Raw genomic sequence first — 17,091 nt, 5'->3', positions numbered from 1 at the left:
CTTGGTCTAACTTCAAACTAGACAAATCTTCCTGCTGCTTTTCCCACATGAAATTCAACTGAGCAAGATCTCCACCTGCATTCTGCATGGTGAATGATAAAGTTAGTATTTCTCCATTTGAAGTGCAGGCCTCATGAACAATCGTCTCCTGTTGACTCTCAATCCAGTGAGATGCAATCTACAGCGAGGCAAAACTGCCCAGCTAAACTAAACAAAAGGAACTTCCACCCAAATCTTTGATTCCGTACCCCATATGATTAATATTACTAATGGATGTGACTGCCCTCTCTCCAGCCTCCCTGAGTCCATGAAGAAACCAACCCCCATGTTCACTAACCTGCTTTCAGCTTCTCTTCCCGTGGAAACTACATACATAATTTCAATTTTTTATTGAAGGAAAGGTAGACCATTTGGCTCCATTATAAACTTAAAGATGGCCCCCTATTGTCTGTTGCTTTCAAACTTCTACCCCTGGTCTGGTAAGACAAATATAGGTTAACTTTTTACTGTAATAGACTCAAAGCTTGTTTGAATTGCAATTACATCAGAGTTATTACCAGTTTCTCAAAGATAACCTCATTTATCTACAAGGTAAACTTTAATTCCTAAAACCACAAGTTATATTCCAAAACACATGAATTATAAACTAGATTTTCACAACAACAGTAAGCTCCCACAAACAGCAGTGTGATAATGATTGAATAATCTGTTTTTGTGACAATGATTGTGGGATCCATACCAGCCAGGAGATCAGGGGGGATAACTCCCCTGCTCTTCTACGACCTAGTGTAATGGGATCTTTTACAACCAACTCCAGAAGAATTATTCCATGAAAGTGGATTAAAGTTGTTGTCAAGGCCACACTAAAATTCCTGAGGATCTGCGCTACCTGTGCAAACATTCCACCTACCTCCACCATCACGGTTTATTGAAACAGAAATGTGTTGTAAAATAAGTGAAGAAATTATCCTGTAGATGTTTACACACTGCACTGAACATGACACCAATCAGCTAGTTGCGCACAATTTTAAAAATATTTGCTTTAGTAATATTCCTTGTTGGTTTTATTGGTGTAATCTGGCTATAATTGAAAGGATCATAAATTTCAAATGTAAGTTATGTCAAAAATAAATTGAACTTTTGAAATCTTTATCGCTGGTTTATTAAACATCACCCAGGAAGCTGGTACCAACCACAGAAATGACCAAGGCCCCAGATGGGAATAATGAGAGTGGTGAGTTTCTGCCGACTGCACCTGTTTGAGGCGGCTCTTCAAATTACACTCAGGGTTTTTGGGTGTTCAGACACCAACAGTCAGTCATGTTCATGACTCCAGTCGACATGCTGTGGTCACCAATTATTTCAGCAAACCACAGGCCCACAGATAATAGTTTATTTCAGTGGTGCCACATAAACAGGAGAAATAGTTAAAATAGTTTAATATAGTCATAATTACATTATCTCCATAATATTGTATGGAGCTTCTGCTTTGTTTTTTTCATTTATGATAAAGCTTAAAATGGTGAACTTTCTCTCTATCCCTCATCTTTATAATACTGCAGGAGCAGGAAGAGAGAGAGAGAGAAGCGAGATGAGGAGAGGAGGAAGAGGAGAGAGATGTAGCAGAAAGGAAGAGGTGAAGAGATGGTGGAGGTGAGATAAGAGAGAGAGATAGGACAATGGAAGAAAAAGAAAATGAGGGATAAGAAGAAGAGACACAGTAATGAGGAGAATGGAGAGATGGGAAAGAGAGGGGTGGTAGGAGAGGAAGGAGGGAAGCTGGAGGAGAGCAGAGAAGGGTAAATTACTCCCTCCCTACTGTGCTTCTACCCACTCATTCCTGTTTCATCTGCTGTCTGCTGTGAGGAAGCAGCTTCTCCAGTTGCAAGAACATGTCTGTGGTTGTAATGATAGCTCTGGTCATTTAAGTGAGGTGACTGGACGAGTGCGTTGAATGTTTTCACTCTGACCGGCTCTCTAACTCTCAGATCTGGCAACAATTTGGCAGCTTTATCAAAGTGAAATTTGTCTTTCTGTCGTTTCACTTTGATCTTGTCACTCACTCCCTGTTACTCCATCTGCCCTCAGTAATTTTTTAGCTGTTGGAAGAGTAGTCTGGGTGCAGCGTGATATTAGTCACTGGACTGATCAACTTTCAATGCCTTCAGTAGGTGTTTCTCCATCCTGAGATTGCCTTGTACACATCTGTGCTGGATTTAGTTGATTATTTGATTATCCTTTTGGCAATTTTCACCGCTGTCTCAGCCTTTCCATCTGACTGGGGATAGTGTGGAGATGTGTGGTGCTGAATTTTCCAATCATTCAAGTGTCTGAATTCTTCAGTCGTGAATTGAGGGTCATTGTCACTCATCACAATGTCAGGAATGCCAAGATGACTGACGTGTGTTTTCAGGCGTTCGACAATCTCACTGGTAGTCATTGACGTCAGCTGGTCTAACTCCCAGCAGTCTGAATAGTGGTCAACTGTGATGAGATAATCAGTTCCAGTGAGAGTGAAGAGGACTACTCCGAGCTTCATCCATGGTCTGTCTGGGATGTCATGAATCATGAGCAGTTCTTTACCTTGCTTAGCTTGATGTTCATGACAAACACTGCACTGGCTGATATGGTCCTTAATCACATTGCTCATGTTTGGTCAGTAGAGCACTTCTCTTGCCTTCCTCAGACTAGATTAGAATTCTTGATGGCTTGTGTAGATGCACTTTAGCATCTCTTTTCTCATCTCTTTAGGGATAATGACTCTAGTCCCTTTGTACAAGGTGCCACCTTGGGTGATCACTTCATCTCTGTCTGTCCAATACTCTCCTACAGCAACAGGTATGTCCTTAATGGTTTCAGGCCATCCTTTCATCACAACTTCCTGTAACATTTGAAGAACTGTATCTCATTGTGTAGTTAGCTTGATCTGAGCAAGACACTTATCTGTCAGATTCAGTGTCTCTGCTGGGTTGATGACTTCCAGAGCATGTCATGCTGTTGCTTCTTCTTGTATCTGGAAGATTTCACACACTGTACCAGCATCATCAACTTCCTTCAGAGAGAGTACAGCTCTTGACAGCATGCCGGTGATATACATCTACTTCCCTTGCTTGTATTTCAATTCCAAATGATAGCTCTGCAAATGAAGTAACAACCTTTGCAAACCTTTTGGAGCAGATAGAAGCAGTTTGAGAAAGATGCTTTGAAATGATTTACGGTCAGACTGCATCATCACTTTCTCTCTCCCAAACAGGTACTAGTTGAAATGTTCACAAGGAAAGACATTAGCTAGGCTCTTTTTCTCAATCTGTCATTCAATCAAATCACGTTGTTCAGTTTGTGTTAACATTCTGGATACAAACAAAACTGGTTGTCCTTGCTGCATGAGGGTTGCACCAAGTCCTGTTGCACTGGCAACTCACTGCAGGGTGACTTCATCATTGACACTGTTAAGATATGGCAAGCGGTAATTGCCGGGCTGACAAAATCCAAAGGGAAATTTGGCCAAGCTATCACAACGATTTGCAATTTGTATTTTCATTACAAGAAGGTATGAGCACTGAAGTCAGAAGTAAAGATTCCACAATGACTTTTGGATTTAAATATTAAATTAAACATTTATTAACAAAAGAAATGAAAACTTAAACACACACAATTACAGTTACACAGTTAAATTTAGTCTTACAACATTTCCCAAAGGATTTCTATTTAGCTAGACTCTCAAATAAACACCCTTCTCCCAGGCAATAGTCCAAATAGATTCTCAATCTATAAAATATCCAGCAATATTACTGCAAGACACCCACTGTTTCTTAAAGGGAGGTATTTCACAGCTTCTCTCTCCCTCTCACTCAACAATGGGATTCCAAGGCGTTTAACAAAACCTTGCTTTCTGGAACAAGCAAGCACTTCTCTGGGGTGGCTAGAGGCTGATACTTCACAGTACACTCTTCAAGATCTCACATGGCCACTCACCATACAGCTTTCAATCTTTCCTTAAATATATTTTCTCCCCCTTTCATCTGTAAATCCATTGTTTTAACCTTTCTTTGGAAGTTACCTTGTCCAGGATATAAAAATCTTTCATGTTGTCATTGTAGCCAGCACTTTCGGGAAAAATAAACTTAATAACTTTGCCTTATTTATGATTTTTGCCAATCATAAAACTTTCTATTGTGCCTCTCAACTCATCTACAGATGCAAATGGTAGCTTGTTCATTTCCATTTCAAAATGCTTGCTTTTACACCGAACACCTTTGATGATTCAAACTTTGCAGCCTGACTGTCTTCAGTTTAATTAGTCACACAGGCAACACACACACACACACATAAGTCTGCTTCAGTATCCCACAGTAATATTAAGAAAAATTATATTCCCTTTATAACATCATGGTACCTCAGCACTGGTGTTGTCGTCACTAGTTGTTTGATGTGAGTGAAAGCTGCTTCTTGTTGTGCCTCAATACCACTGGACATCCTTTCCAGTGAGGATGTGTAGAGGTTCACACTCTGACAACAAATTGGCTAAAACTTGGCTAAGTAGCTCCCCTTGAGTTCGCTGATGTTCCAGGAGGTCCGACAACTGGGTGAAGGCTTTATTACAAACACACCAATAGGGTCTCTCTCTCCCCTGTGTGAGTGCATTGATGGACCAGGAGATTCACTGACTGTGTGAAAGCCTTGTCACACACGTCACACCTGATGGTTTATCCTCTGTGTGAATCCTCTGGTGTCCTGGATGGTCAATGACGTCATGAAACATTCATCACAAACCTTACACTTCAAGGATTACGCCCCTTGTATGGATCTTCTGATGGACACGGAGGTAGCATGACCTTGAGAATGATTTGTCACACACCTTGCATATGAATGGTTTCTCCCCTGTGTGAATCCTCTGATGAAGCAGGAGGTTCGATGACAGTGAGAATGATTTGTCACACACCTTACACTTGAATGGTTTCTCCCCTGTGTGAGTGATTTGGTGTGTGCGGAGATTCGATGACTGTGAGAATGATTTGTCACACACCTCACACATGAATGGTTTCTCCCCGGTGTGAATGCGTTGGTGTAAACGGAGGCTCGATGACACCGAGAATGATTTGTCACACACCTCGCACATGAATGGTTTCTCCCCTGTGTGAATCCTCTGATGGAGCAGGAGGTTCGATGACAGTGAGAATGATTTGTCGCACACCTTACATTTGAATGGTTTCTCCCCTGTGTGAGTGATTTGGTGTGTGCGGAGATTCGATGACTGTGAGAATGATTTGTCACACACCTCACACATGAACGGTTTCTCCCCGGTGTGAATGCGTTGGTGTCTGTGGAGACCTGATGATGATGAGAATGGTTTATAACACACCTCGCATTTGAATGGTTTCTCTCCTGTGTGAATGCGTTGATGTACGCAGAGATCTGATGACGATGAGAATGATTTGTCACATACCTCACATGCAAATGGTTTCTCCCCTGTGTGAATGCGCTGGTGTGCACGGAGGTTTGATGGATCAGAGAATGATTTGATACACACTTTACATCTGAATGGTTTCTCCCCTGTGTGAATGCGCCGGTGTTTCACCAGATCTGATAACTGTGCAAAGCTCTGGTTACACACCTCACACTTGAACGGTTTCTCCCCTGTGTGAATGCGCTGGTGTGCGCGGAGGTTCGATGGATCAGAGAATGATTTGATACACACTTTGCATCTGAATGGTTTCTCCCCTGTGTGAATGCGCCGGTGTTTCACCAGATCTGATAATTGTGCAAAGCCCTGGTTACACACCTCACATTTGAACGGCTTCTCCCCAGTGTGAATGCGCTGGTGATTCATGAGCTTCGATGAGTGTGTGAAAGCTCGGTTGCACACCTCACACTTGAATGGCTCCTCTTCCATGAAGCTGCACTTGTCTTAACAGTTGTATAACAGATGCACCTTGTGTGCTAGATCTTACGAGCCTGTGGAGCCCTCCTCTCACACCTCTCACCTATAGGAACGAATGAGTGGTTCATGAGACTCGAATGATTGAAGCTCTCGCCACACTTGGAGCCCACTCACACTTCTTCCCAGCCTCACCCTGACCAATCGCCCATAGCCAAACCTTCAGAAAAATTGGTTCTGATGGAAGGCTCCACACCACTGGTCAGTTTCAGATCTGATGATATGTCAAAGCTCCCCTGACCCGACCGATTTCCAGATGATGGTTTCACTGCCCAACCTTCTGTGTTAAGCAATGCTGTGAAGGGACAGTTGTGCAGCTGTTTCTTGGGTTATGGTCAGGATCTATCTGCGGTGTCTATCCTCTCTGTATTCTCTGGTGTAGTATGGTGCAATCCTTCTGTAAAACAGGAAAAGGAAACATAATTTCCTCCAACTCTCTCTTCCCTCCCTTGTTGAAGGGACTAAGTCCTCATTTTGTTTTTATCTATACTTTCACAGGATGTGGGCATCGCTGGCTAGGACAGCATTTGCTGCCCATCCCTAATTGCCCTTGAGATGATGATAGTGAGCTGCCTTCTTGAATCACTGCAGATATGGTGCAGATGCATCCAGGGCCATGGAGAGAAATCATGGGCCCTGGTGCTTCTCCTGATTCTGGGCCCCTTATCTCCATAACCCCCAGCCCCTTTAACCATTCCCCACACATGCTTCAGACACCCAGAATTGTAACCATAGTCACAGTGGGGTCAAACTGTTTCAAATAACTTTAGAAAAACTTCTTGACTTTTGTACTCTACACATCTATTTATAAAGTTCATCGAAAGCTCAGGTTTCAGTATGATAGACATTACAACCATGGCTTTGTCAGACAATTACACAGAACTTTGTTGTCCATACTATGCAATCAGCTCCACTTCTTTAAACCTGTTCCTATTAATATCTGGACAGAAACATCCAAAAGACTTGAACCTCACAAGCACCACAAACAACAATCCCATGTGCAACTAAGAATATCTGAATTAATAGTGGCCATATTCTATTGGTAAATGATTCCTGATTTCACTTGCAAGTTTAAAAATTGCAAAACCTTCCAGTAAATTAGCACTAACAATTCACCTGTAATAATGTGCTATTTCTATCCACACAAGAGGGCTTTGTTAACAGAAAAATTATACTTTACATTGAGTGATAAATATTTTCTCATTTTAAATTGAAACTAACAACACTTCAGATGCCCAGAATGGAGCATATAATAGGAGAGAAAACAACTGCAAAATGCTGGAAATACTCAGCAGGCCAGGCAGCACCTGTGGAGAGAAACAGAGTCAATGTTTCAGGTCCACGATCTGCACTAGTTCTGATGAAGGCTCACTGACCTCTGTCTACACAGATGCCACCAGACATGCTGAATGTTTCCAAACACCTCCCATTTCTATTGGAACAAAAATAACCCGTTTCACCAGCTCTCCAAAAAGAAATCAGATTCCTGTGAGACCCTTATTCCCCTTCAGCAAGAACCCCAGCAGCAGTAGCTGCCTGAGATCTGGTTAGGAACAACATTAAACATCAATTTAAAAAGAACATTCAGGTCTGAAGAAAACATAAACAACCTGCTGAGCGAAAACAAAATCAATGTCAAAGTAATAAGTTGATCATTTTAAAAAATGAGTAATCAATAAAAATGACCGTTTAAAAACTGCCAAGCAGCAGAGTGAACTAATAAAATCTTGTTTGCCTTATCACTTAAGAAGAAGAGCTGGAGAGAGAGAGAGAGAGCCAGACAGACTAGGCCCTAAGTCCTGGTCACAGGGAAGGGGAAGGACACCAGGGCTGAGCTAAGGAATTGGGTTCAACTAACATTAACCTTGTGTTTGTCTCTGGTGGTCCACACTCTGAGCTGGCCTTGGCAGAATTCATGTGGAAGTGGGGGTCAGAAGCGGGTTGCCTTTCAGCCTGGATGTTCTTCCTCTCCCGGACTGGTATATGGATAGGTTTTTGGGGAGGGAGGAGGAGGTGGAATGTGTGTATCCCCACACCGAGCAGCCTTGTGTGTGTATGGTTCATTCCCAGTCTCAGGGCTCCCTCAATCACTCACACACACTCTCCATCTCCCACACACATGTGCTCTCTCTCACTCACACTCACTCTGTCTCTCTCTCACTCACTCCCTCTCTCTCTCACTCACTCCCTCTCTCACTCACTGTGTGTCTCTCTCTCACTCACTGGGGGAGGTGGTGATGTAGTGGTATTGTCAGTGGACTAGCAATCCAGAGACCAGGGGTAACTGCTCTGGAGACCTGGGTTCAAATCCCACCAAGGCAATTTGAATTCAATAAAAAACTGGAATTAAGAGTCGAATGATGACCATGAAACCATGGCTGTCTTTACCTGGTCTGGCCTACACGTGACTCCAGAAGTACAGAAATGTGGATGACTCTTACCAATTTGATTGAATTTTTCAGAGGTGACCAGGTGTGTAGATGAGGGCAATGCATTTGACGTAGTCTACTTGGACTTCAGCAAGGCTTTTGATAAGGTCCCATATGAGAGACTGATAATGAAGGTAAGAGCCCATGGGATCCAAGACAATTTGGCAAATTGGATCCAGAATTGGCTGAGTGGCAGGAAACAGAGGGTGATGGTCAAGGGGTGTTTTAGTGACTGGATGCCTGTGTCCACAGGGATCGGAGTTAGGTCCCTTGCTGTTTGTGGTATATATAAATGTATGAATGTAGGAGGGTTGATCAGTAAGTTCGCAGATGACACAAAAATTGGTGGGGTGGTAAATAGTGAGGATAGCCTTTGATTACAGGAGGAAAAAGATGGGCTGGTCATGCACTTGGGCAGGACAAACAAGGCACGGGAATACACGATGAATAGTAGGACCCTGGGAAGTACCGAGGATCAGAGGGACCTTGGTGTGCATGTCCACCGGTCCCTTAAGGTAGCGGGACAGGTAGATAAGGTAGTTCAGAAGGCATTTGGGATACTTGCCGAGGCATAGAATATAAGAGCAGGGAGGTTATGCTGGAACTGTATAAAATGCTAGGCCACTGTTGCGTGCAGTTCTGGAATCCGCATTATAGTAAGGATGTGATTGCACGAGAGTGCAGAGGAGATTTACCAGGATGTTGCCTGGACTGGAGAGTTTTAGTTAAGAGGAGAGATTGGATAGACTGGGGTTATTTTCCCTGGAGCAGAGGAGATTGAGGGGGGACATATTGAGGTGTATAAAATTATGAGGGGCATAGATATGGTAGACAGGAAGGAACTTTTCCCTTGGTGAAAGAATCAATAACCAGGGGGCATAGATTTAAGGTAAGGGGCAGGAGGTTTAGAGGGGATGTGAGGAAGAATTTTTTCATCCAATGGGTGGTGGGAATCTGGAACTCCATGCCTGAAAGGGTGGTAGAGGCAGAAACCCTCATTACATTTAAGAAGTATTTGGACATGCACTTGCGATGCCATGGCATACAAGGCTATGGGCCTAGTGCTGGAAAATGGGTTTAGAATAGTTAGGTACTGTTTGACCAGCACAGACCCGATGGGCCGAAGGGCCTTTTTCTGTGCTGTAGACCTCTATGACTATGACTCACTCTGTCTCACACTCCCTCACTGTTTCAATCACATGGGGGAAACCAGGGCCACAGACACCATCGACTAACGGTGGACTGGGTGGAGTGGTCAGGAAGGGAATGGCCTTATGAGGGTAAACTAAACATAGAGGCACTAGGGGCTTTACCTGACCTTGCTCTCCAGCAGCCCTGAAGAAGAGTGAAGAAAGCAGCAGCTGACATCACCCAATCAAAACACTGCACAGGTCAGTGAGAAAGGGGGGACGGGCCAATCTGGCACCTCCTATTCAGCCCCTGATTGGCTGTTGTTCAGAACAAGAACAATCATTGGCCAAATGCGTGTCAGTCAGGACGGTCTGCGCACCGGATTGGCTGCGTTCAACAATGACCATCCTGATTGACAGGCTATTGGCCAATGAGCCAAGGAACCCCGATTGGCACAGGCCCCAGTGATCAGCACCGTCTGCAGCCCCCACGCACAGACCCAACTTCTCATATTCAGTAATGACCCATCAACAAAACTCAGTCTGTAAATCAGAAGGGAAATGCTTCCAATAAACACACTCAATATCCAACACACAGCTCCAGGCAAACAGTTCAGCACAAAGCACCGAGTAAACAGCTCTCTCAGCTGGATTTTCTCACACAGCATAAGGGGCATTTCCACACCTGATTCCCCACAGGATAGTCAGAATGCCTGAAGATTAGTGTGGATATTATGTGATGTAATTATTATAAATTGTGTTCCTTCACTCACCATCTCCTGAGTTGGTTTTGAGTCCCTACAGGAAGTGAAGCAGCTGTGGAACAGGAAGGGGATAGAATGGGCAGAGTGGGTGGGGCTCTCTGATTGACGTCTCTCACAGCCAATCCAAATATTTCTGGAGTAACATGAGTTTCCTGAAGTTTGGGAAACTGACCGGTGAAACGGAGGCGACTTTGAGCAGCAGATCAGGTGGGGATTTAAACTTGTCATTGTCCCATCTGAATAAAACCTCACTTATTGCAGCTGCTGTCTCAGTTCCCCTGGTAAATGTTTGACAGAGATTTCTAGTGTGGGAATAACATTCTTCATCCTCGGAGGCTTTCAAACTGACAACATCAGTGTGGGATGTGTAGCCTCAGATTTGTTTGACCCACAGCATCCAAGGCAGCGATGACGTGCAGTGGTGGAATCAGCACATGGTCAGGAGAGAGGGACATAGGAGAACTGCGGAGAGTGGTGAAAAGATTGACTCTGTGACTGGGGGAGCAACTTGTCAAGTGACTCTCACTCCTCAACAGACCTCTCTGTCGGCTTGTCGCCCCTCGCCTGTTATCACACTCTGTGCCTGACCCCTTGCTCTGCCCCTTACCCTTCACCTCTTTCCTGACCTCCCATTCCAGGATTTGGGAGATGTCAACACATTCAAGGACTTTGGAGAGGAAAGGGAGGTTGGAGATGGGACGGTAGTTTGCAAGGGCAGAGTGGTAAAGTGTTGGCTTTTTTAGGAGAGGTGTGATAACAGAAGATTTAAAGGAGAGAGGGACGTCTAAAGACAGAGAACTATGAACAATACCAACTAACCCGGGTCACTCATACACCCAGATCAGGATCAATACACACCTGCCTTACTCACTCAGACACGCCTGTATTATGCACCTTAATGTCATCAGATTCATGTTTGGGAGCAGGACCTGGGCCAATAAGGGGAAGAGAGTCCTCCAGACACAGCGCATCTAGTGGTGGGAAGGCACACTGCTGACCATTATCACGGAATAATACCAAGGAATTTCCAGTTCCCTGGCCCCAACCGCTTCCTCTTCACCGTGGATGTCCAATCCCTCTACACCTCCATCCCCCACCAGGATGGTCTGAGGGCCCTTAGCTTCTTCATTGAACAGAGGCCCGAACAATCCCCATCCACCACTACTCTCCTCCGTCTGGCTGAACTTGTTCTCACACTGAACAATTTCTCCTTTAACTCCTCTCACTTCCTCCAAATAAAAGGTGTGGCTATGGGTACCCGCATGGGCCCCAGCCATGCCTGTCTCTTTATGGGGTATGTGGAACATTCCTTGTTCCAGTCCTACTCCGGCCCCCTCCCACAACTCTTTCTCCGGTACATCGATGATTACTTCGGTGCTGCTTCATGCTCTCGTCGGGACCTGGAAAAATTTATTAATTTTGCTTCCAATCTCCACCCCTCCATCATTTTCACATGGTCCATCTCTGACACTTCCCTTCCCTTCCTTGACCTCTCTGTCTCAATTTCTGATGATAGACTGTCCACCAATATCCATTACAAGCCTACCGACTCCCACAACTCCCTACCGACTACAGCTCCTCACACCCCGCTTCCTGTAAGGACTCCATCCCATTCTCCTAGTTCCTTCGCCTCCGTCGCATCTGTTCTGATGACGCTACCTTCAAAAACAGCTTCTCTGACATGTCCTCCTTCTTCCTTAACCGAGGTTTTCCACCCACGGTCGTTGACAGGGCCCTCAACCGTGTCCGGCCCATATCCCGCGCATCCTCCCTCACGCCTTCTCCTCCTTCCCAGAAACATGATAGGGTCCCCCTTGTCCTCACTTATCACCCCACCAGCCTCCGCATTCAAAGGATCATCCTCCGCCATTTCCGCCAACTCCAGCATGATGCCACCACCAAACTCATCTTCCCTTCACCCCCCCTGACGGCATTCCTTAGGGATCGTTCCCTCCGGGACACCCTGGTTCACTCCTCCATCACCCCCTACTCCTCAACCCCCTCCTATGGCACCTCCCCATGCCCACGCAGAAGATGCAATACCTGCCCCTTCACTTCCTCTCTCCTCACCGTCCAAGGGCCCAAACACTCCTTTCAAGTGAAGCAGCATTTCACTTGCATTTCCCCTAACTTAGTCTACTGCATTCGTTGCTCCCAATGCGGTCTCCTCTACATTGGAGAGACCAAACGCAAACTGGGCGACCGCTTTGCAGAACACCTGCGGTCTGTCCGCAAGAAAGACCCAAACCTCCCTGTCGCTTGCCATTTTAACACTCCACCCTGTTCTCTTGCCCACATGTCTGTCCTTGGCTTGCTGCATTGTTCCAGTGAAGCCCAACGCAAACTGGAGGAACAGCACCTCATCTTCTGACTAGGCACTTTACAGCCTTCCGGGCTGAATATTGAATTCAACAACTTTAGATCTTAAACTCCCCCTCCCTCCCCCCATCCCCACCCTGTTTCTCCCCCCTCCCTTTTTTTCAATAATTTATATAGATTCTTCTTTTCCCACCTATTTCCATTATTTTTAAATCTAAAACTAAAACTTTGTTAGTCTTTCCACCCCAGCCCCACTAGAGCTGTACTTTGAGTGTCCTGTCTTCCATTCTTAATTAGAACTTTTCTTAGACAATATCACCACCTTCAACACCTCTTTGATCCTTTTGTCTGTGACATCTTTTGATTATCTGCTCCTATCACTGCTTGCTTATCTCCACAATCACCACACCCTCAACTTCTCTGTCCCCCCGCCCCCCCACCTTAAACCAGCTTATATTTCACCTTTCTCCTAACTATGCTTCAGTTCTGCCGAAGGGTCATGAAGACTCGAAACGTTAACTGATTTCTTCTCCACCAATGCTGCCAGACTTGCTGAGTTTTTCCAGGTAATTCTGTTTTTATTTTCAGTCAATGGTTGTTTTGGAGTGTGGCTGTATTTGAGTCAGTGGGATTTAGGATGTTTGGGCTTTTGCTTGATGTGGGTATCTTCTATCAGTACTGAGTCTGTAAGTTGTTCCTCAATCCTGGAGTCTACCCACTTTTCTCCATCAGTTTCACTTCTCCTGACACCAGGGACTTTACCACCTTTCGCAGCTTCAGGAACCCAGACACAAAGACAACACTGACACCTGCAGCTCTAACTAGTTACCACTTTAAATCAAATCAAACTTTCAGGCTGCCAGTTTACAGGTTGTAAAACCATTCTGTACACAGCCTTGGGACTTAACCCCTTAGAAACTGAATCTAATACAACAGAAATATTATAAGTTATTGTCAGTCGTGGCTACGTTAACAATCTCATCTCTGAGACAGAAAGCTGTGGATTCAAGTCTCACTCCAGAGACTTGAGCACTGAGATTGACACTCCAGTGCAGTACTGAGGGAATGCTGCACTGTCAGAGGTACCATCTTTCACATGAGTTAAACTAAGGCTCCATCTGCCCTCTCAGTTGTATGTAACAGATCCCATGATACTACTTTGTAGAAGAGCAGGGGAGTTATCCCTGATGTCCTAGCCAATATAGATCCAACAATAAATGTCACCAAAACAGATTAGCTGGTCAATATCACGTTGCTGTTTTGGGAGCTTGCTGTGCACAAATTGGCTGCCAGGTTTCCTTCATTACTAGAGTGATGACAGTTCAAAAAGCTGTAAAGTGCTTTTGGACACTGTGAGTTCATGAAAGTTGATATATAAATACAAGTCTTTCTTTTTTAGGGAAATATTACACTTCCTGTGAACTGGAAATTATAAACCCATTGATGGAGAGAGTATACCAGCCACAGTGACATTGTGTACAGGACTCTTACTGTAGGCTCCTGAGTGTTTCATTGAATAGGAACACACCGTGCTGACAAATCAGGTAGTTTGAGTTCAGCTGAAAAAAGTGAATTTATTGTGAGTTATTAATTTATACAGAAGATTGATAAAACAGCAGACAAACAGCAACACAATATGCAGTTTACACCAAAAGTTGAAACAACCAAAATAACAAAATATTTGAAAATTACTCAAGATCTTTCCCAGAACATGAAATGAATCTTGGAAGAGTGTAAGGTGAACATATCACAGCGTTATTACATCGAGGTATGATGGGCTGAGGGAACTCAGGTTTGTAGAGACTCACACCCACTCCCTCACCATACTCAGGATGGTAGTCCTCCCAGACAGGAGAGTACAAACTTTACCCATGGTATTAGTCAAATACCCGTCACCTGAAGAGGATCTGTCTATAATTCACATCACCAACTAAAGCAGAGTCCTATTCTACCCCATACCCACTCCTGAGCGCTGGCTCACTTTACTAACACACACACGCACTCACATCAGAGGAAACTCCCTCACAATATTACAGACAGAAGTTTCTTTAAAATCCTGGCTCCCAATTGCGATATTTAGAAATGACATCAAACTTTAATGGCACATGATGGAGCTCATTTCCATCATATAAACATACCAATGTTTACAGAGATCCGGTGATCACATGGGTCTATAGACCAATCAGTTTCCGTTCCTGGATGATACTCTTCCCCCAGGTGAGTTGGACAGCGCTTTCTAATTCCCAACTCTCTGCCCTTTGGCCCTCCATTCACCACAATGCTTTTGTAGCCATCAATCTGGTTTAACTACTCCCTCATATCCACCTTCGACACTCTTGTTCCCAAAATTACTTTTACTCTCTCCCTTCCTGCTCCCCCCCACTTCTCTACTCCAAGGGGTGAAGATTTGAGCGTATCTGGTACACAACTGGTTTAGCCATCCATCGCCAGATCTGACTGGACCACATCAAGCACTAGTGGTCCTGCTTTCCTCTGCCAAAACTGCTCATTACTCCAGGACCATCCTGAAGAGAAAAGATAACCCACAACTTCTCCTCCCCAAAATCCAACTGTGTCCTTGTGGAAGTTATGTTCCAGCTGTATAGAGCTCTGTTTAGACCCTATCTGGAGAACTGTGTTCAGTTCTGGGCACCGCACCTCAGGAAGGATATATTGGCCTCGGAGGGAGTGCAGCGTAGATTCACCAGAATGTTCCTGGGGCTAAAGGGGTTAAATTATGAGGACAGGTTGCACAGACTGAGTTTGCATTCCCTTGAATATAGAAAATTAAGGGGTAATCTAATTGAAGTGTTTAAGATGATTAAATGAGTTGACAGAGTAGTTAGAGAGAAACTATTCCTCTGGTAGGAGAGTCCAGAACAAGGGAGCATAGCATTAAAATTCAAGCTGGGCTGTTCAGGGGTGATATCAGCAAAGACTTCTTCACAAAAAGGGGACTGGAAATCTGGAACTCTCTCCCCACAAAAATCTGTTCAGGCTGCGGGTCAATTGAAAATTTACACACTGAGATTGACAGGTTTATTGTTAGACAAGAGGATTAAGGGTTACAGAGCCCAGGCAGGTAGATAGAGTTAGAATACGGATCATCCATGATTTAGCTGAATGTGCAACAGGCTCAAGGGATTACTCCAGTTCCTACATCCCTTAAATTCCTCTCCATTGTTTCTCTTTATTGCAACACTCAGACTGATCGGGCTTTTCCCCAGGGAGTACAGTGATGGGCCAGGAGACAAAGTGACTGAAAGCTTTGTCACAACCTCACACTTAGAGGGTTTCTCTCCTGTCTGGATCCGGTGTGTCTCAGAAGGGTCAAAGACTTCAGGGGAACTTGATCGTAAATCTCACAATTGAAGGTTTTCTCCCCACCGTGTGAATCACCTGGTGTTTGATGAAGGACATTTACCTTGTGAAAGCTTTGACACACACCTCAGATTTCTGATCAGTGTGAATGTGTCAGTGTTTCATGAGCAGTGAAGGTTCGATCACAAACCTCAGGTTTGAATGGTTTCTCCCCTGGTGATTCACCATGCCCGATAATTGTGCAAAACCTTTATTACAAACGTCACATATGAAGCATTTTTACCCTGTGTGAATGTGTTGGTGTGCACGGAGGTTCAAGAACTGTATGAATGATTTGTCACACACTTCTCACATGAATGGTTTCTCTCCAGTGTGAATGTGTTGGGGTTGCATGAGTGTTGATGACAGTCTGAAGGCTCAGTCGCACACCTTATACTTGAAGGGTTTCTGCCCAGTGTGAATCCGCTGATGTGCCAGGAGGTCAGAGGAGTGCGTGAAAGTTTTCCCACAAACCTCACATCAAAATGGTTTCTCTTCTGTGTGAATCCTCTGGTGCGTCAAAAGATCAGAAGATTGGGTGAAAGCCTTCTCACAGACCTCACACCTGAACGGTTTCTCTCCCGTCTCAATCATCTGATGTCTCAGGAAACTTGTAGATGTCACAAAATATTTATCACAAACCTCACACTTGAAGGGTTTCTCCCCTGTGTGAATTGCCTCCCCTGATGGTCCAGGAGGATCGGAATCCGGGTAAAGGTTTTGTCACACATCTCACACTTGAGTGGTTTCTCTTCAATGGAGCTGTCATTGTGTTAACAGTTATAAACAGATGCGCCTTATGTGTTAGTAGATCTTATGAGCCTGTGGAGCCCTCCTCACACACCTCACATTGAATAGCCTCTCACCTGCAGGAATGAGTCATGAGGCTTGATGAATGATTGAAATTCTCACCACACTTGGCGCCCACTTACACTTCTTCCCAGCCTGACCCTGACCGATTGCCCATAGCCGAACCTTCGGAAAGGTTGGTTCTGATGGAAAGTTCCACACCGCTGACCAGTTTCAGATCTGATGATATGTCAAAGCTCCCCTGACCCGACCGATTTCCAGATGATGGTTTCACTGCCCAACCTTCTCTGTGTTGAGCAATGCTGTGAAGGGACTGGATGTCTTCCCACAGTTGTGCAGTT

General features: G+C 44.6%; 2 protein-coding genes across 3 annotated transcripts in view; one reads left to right on the top strand and one right to left on the bottom strand.

Annotated features, from left to right (window-relative positions):
- LOC144695195 (uncharacterized) overlaps positions 1-17,091 on the top strand; it is a 161,309-nt gene that overhangs the window by 90,416 nt on the left and 53,802 nt on the right. The window lies entirely within an intron of this gene.
- The window catches only part of LOC144695231 (uncharacterized), a 407,499-nt gene continuing 394,005 nt past the window's right edge, over positions 3,598-17,091 (bottom strand). Inside the window, exon 3 of one of the 2 annotated variants that reach the window (XM_078566124.1) lies at positions 3,598-5,977. In XM_078566124.1, coding sequence (XP_078422250.1) covers positions 4,775-5,893 — 1,119 coding nt within the window. In that variant the 5' untranslated portion in view covers positions 5,894-5,977 and the 3' untranslated portion in view covers positions 3,598-4,774. Of the gene's footprint in view, positions 6,336-17,091 lie in introns of both variants that reach the window. The other variant, XM_078566125.1, reaches the window with a different exon arrangement.

Source organism: Cetorhinus maximus, chromosome 21, assembly GCF_964194155.1.
Source record: "Cetorhinus maximus chromosome 21, sCetMax3.hap1.1, whole genome shotgun sequence".
NCBI lineage: Eukaryota > Metazoa > Chordata > Chondrichthyes > Lamniformes > Cetorhinidae > Cetorhinus > Cetorhinus maximus.
This window is presented reverse-complemented; position numbering and strand designations above follow the sequence as displayed.